The sequence below is a fragment of the Gymnoscopelus braueri genome (assembly GCF_963280865.1).
Source record: "Gymnoscopelus braueri genome assembly, chromosome: 16".
Taxonomy (NCBI): Eukaryota; Metazoa; Chordata; class Actinopteri; order Myctophiformes; family Myctophidae; genus Gymnoscopelus; species Gymnoscopelus braueri.
In genome coordinates, this window is record NC_137616.1 from 29,072,723 (window position 1) to 29,076,459 (window position 3,737).

The following is a 3,737-nucleotide window of genomic DNA, read 5'->3' on the forward strand; positions in this document are numbered from 1 at the left end:
AAAATATGAAGACAACATAAGGTGTAAGATTGTAGAGGAAGAGGGGAGAAGCCAAGCAGAAAGCCAAACTACAGCCATCACAGTTTATGAGTTATTTGGACTTGATAATGGAAAATTCCCCTACTCTCTGACCATCATTGACACACCTGGGTTCGGAGACACCAGAGGCATTGATCACGATCCAAATGTTTTTCAAACTTTACATGGTCTGTTCATAAAGGAAGTCGGAGAAATCGATGCCGTGGCCTTGGTGCTGAAAGAAGGTACAAATCGTCTCACTGACAGACAGAGCTACATCTTTAACTCAGTGGTGTCTCTTTTTGGCAAAGACATAGAGAATAACATGGTAGCTCTGATTACTCATTCTGGTGGGCATCATCCTCAAAATGCTCTGCAAGCTCTTGAAAGAGCTCAAATCAGAATCGCTAGAAACGGGAAAAATAAACCAATCTACTTCTTATTCGACAACTGCCAACTCAAGGGGGAAGGGGAGGAGGGAGAGGAAGAAGAGGAAGAGGGAGAGGAACTGTCAATGAAACATGCTTGGGATACGTCCGAGTGCAATATGAAGAAACTGTTTGATTTCCTGACTGAAGTAAAGCCTCAAAACTTGAAGCAGACAGCAGAGGTCCTGACCAGACGCATCCAGATAGAGGCAAAGGTTAACGAGCAGAAGCAACGGATCCATGTCAGCACCATAAAGGAAAACATGGCCAGGAAAAATTTGGAAGATGTGAAGAAATTCCAACACGAGGCCGATAAAGCAAAAAAGACAACCACATATGAGGAGGAGTACAAGGAGCTAGAAACAATTGGTGACTGGTGGGACAACAAGGCCACCCGCTGTACCATCTGTGAGGAAAATTGTCATTTCCCAGGATGCACATGGGCCTGGGATGCTTCCTGGTGTTTGATGATGGAAAATGGGAGATGCACCATATGTCCAGGGAAATGCGAGGCCTCCAGTCATGTCCGAGATAAGTCCAGATATGTTATCAAGACTAGGGTGGTCACCAAAACAGTGGGCGATTTGCAGAAGATGTATAAAATCAACGAAAAGAATGGGAAACCGAATGAATTGCTGGAGGCAATTCAGAAAGACGTGGAAAAAAGGTTGACAGAGAAAAAAAAACTGATCGAGGATATCTACCAGACCATTATCCCACTGTACGAGATCGCTTTGAAGGGAGACTCGCTCTCCATCTACCCCCATCTGGAATTTCTGATCGAAAAATTCAAGGAGACAGGAAACGATGAGAGAGTTAAAGAAATGATGGTCTTGAAGAATCGCATAGAAGCAGAGGCACCGGGAGGACTCAATTATCTCCTTGCAAACAAGCAAAAGATCAAATGAATCATAAAGGTGACTTACTAGGTGTAGCTAGTAACAGTCACATATCGTTGCTGTTGGGTGGAAACCTTGTATGTTCAAAACCTTTTTTATTATTTCAAAAAACGATTTAAAATAGTGAAAATAGCCGATCTACAAGTGAGGCGTTGTGTGCTTGTAGATCATATATTTTCAATACTTTTGTGTGACACTCCTGTATGGCGAAGTAGAGCTTTAATTTACAAAAAAAAAAACATTTGAAACTTGGAGATACAATGTTTCTGCCTGACAGCAACGATATGTAGCCTAGGATATATTTTTAGCATGAGACTGTCATTGATCAATGCCTAACAAACCCAAAACATTGGAGACATTATCAACATCATCAACAATAACAACAAGAACAACAAACTTCCAGCGCTCCTCTCCCTGGTTCACTGATGATCTGCCAGCTGGAGAGGCTGTTGAAGAAGGATGCTCTCACTGTCCATGTACTGGCCTTCAGAGAACACTGTTTGCGCTACACTGCCCTAAAAGCTGCCCGTTCATCTTACTGCTCTACAATAAATTGACAACGGCAAAGGCTATCCTAGAACCCTGGTCTCCAACATCAACCGCCATTTCAATGGCACCAATTCAGCTGATCTGGACCGGAAACTTTCATCCAACTGTTATGCCAATGTCGAAGCTCCCGTTCCATGCCAAAGTTTTTGAAAAGGTTGTATCCTGACAGCTCCAGTCACATTTTTCAGTAATGAATTTTATTAAGTCCTCCAATGCAGTTTCCAGCCTGCACCGAACGGGTAAAAAAAGGCATGGGTTTCCGAGGCTACCGAACGGGTGGTTCCCACATGGATGCATCTTCAAAAAGGAAAACAATCCCACCATAATCATCTCGAAATACCTGCCTTGAGGATATGCACTCCTGTATGCAAGACAGAGGCAATCCTGATTGGCACCGCCAAACAACTTGCTGGCAGCATTGATCCCTCCCTCGATGGAAAACTCATTTCCCTCTCCTCTGTTGTCATTATCCTTGGTCTTAAGTTTGACTCTACACTCTTATTCAAAGCCCATATCAAAACATCAGCAAAATGTCATTTTTTCTCCTTATAATTATAACCTGACTCAAGCCATCACTCTCGAAAGACGACTCCAAAAAACGGGTCAGTGCGTTCATCTTTCCCCAAGTTGATTATGGCAGTGCACTTCTGTTTCCTACACAAATCTATCAGCTGTCGACAACTAATCCAGAACAGTGCCACCAGAATCCATAAAAAAAAGTCATCCCAAATAACCCTGATACTCGCTCTACATCAGCTGCATCAGTGACCTCATTATCCCTCAAACCCTTGTGTTACCTCCGCCGTAGCCATTCCCTTCTGCTGCACATCTCCACATCCCCTCTACACATATCCACATACCTCCATGTCTCCTCATCCCCCCGACACATATGGATGTTTTCTCCACGCCTCTGGAACAGCCTACTGGACTGTCCCTTGCCTTGAGGATTCTAGAACAGGCGTTAAAAGGCCTTCCTTTTAATCCCCTTTTTTTTTTACTTCATATCAATTTACTTTATTGAATTATTATTAGTATTTGTATTTTTACTTTTGTTTTCTTCTCTTTTCTTTTTTTACCTTTTACCAGCAAGCCTTTCCAAAAATGAAAATGTAAATGTAAAGTATACCGGCCCACCCTTGTTTAGCTATTCTGCCCCTACAGATGTAGTTGCCAGATTAATTTGTTTAACCAGCACCAACCTGTAGTTTTCTATGTACAAGGCTGTTAATTATTGTACAGCATAGTCAGCAGTCATCCTCAGTCTGCATAGTGTTGTTTATTACCTGCTATAGCTAAAGCAACCTTACATTGCTACTAAGTAGGGTTACGTTTATTTAGGTTGAAGCATACATTTTACTGCAGCTAAATTGCTATGTAGTAAGCTAAGTTAGCTCTGTATTTCTGTGCTATGTGTGTGGTACACAATAACACAATAACAATTATTTTGAAAATAAACAACCTACAAACTGTGTACGTGATCTTTTCAATTACTGTATGTGTGTTTACCTATAATGAATGACATGCCCAAATTTGACAGGGGTTTATAAAACGAAGGGTTTAGAGTTCAAATATGCTAAGGAACATTTTCGCACTCCATTTAAACTCTAAAAGGTCATCTAAAATTTGAAAGGTTAAGTATTTGGTTATCACATGGATCTTCCATGCCTGCGTGGCACAGACGACATGGCATGAGTTTGTAAAACGTAGGTTCAGTGTTCGAAACCTCTAAGGAATATTTTAGCTAAAAGCTCTAAAAGATCATCTGAACTCTAAAAGGTCAACTAAATTATTTAGTTCTCACTTGCATCTTCCATGCCAGCGTGGCTCAACAAATAAGGTCAAG

At 41.5% G+C, this 3,737-nt stretch overlaps 1 protein-coding gene across 2 annotated transcripts in view; it reads left to right on the forward strand.

Moving 5' to 3' along the window:
- The window catches only part of LOC308103972 (uncharacterized protein), an 8,428-nt gene extending 5,063 nt beyond the window's left edge, over positions 1-3,365 (forward strand). For both annotated transcript variants that reach the window (XM_080454209.1, XM_080454210.1), the window contains exon 4: positions 1-3,365. This exon is cut by the window's left edge and continues 261 nt beyond it. In XM_080454209.1, coding sequence (XP_080310335.1) covers positions 1-1,354 — 1,354 coding nt within the window. In that variant the 3' untranslated portion in view covers positions 1,355-3,365.
- The last annotated feature ends 372 nt before the right edge of the window (positions 3,366-3,737 follow it).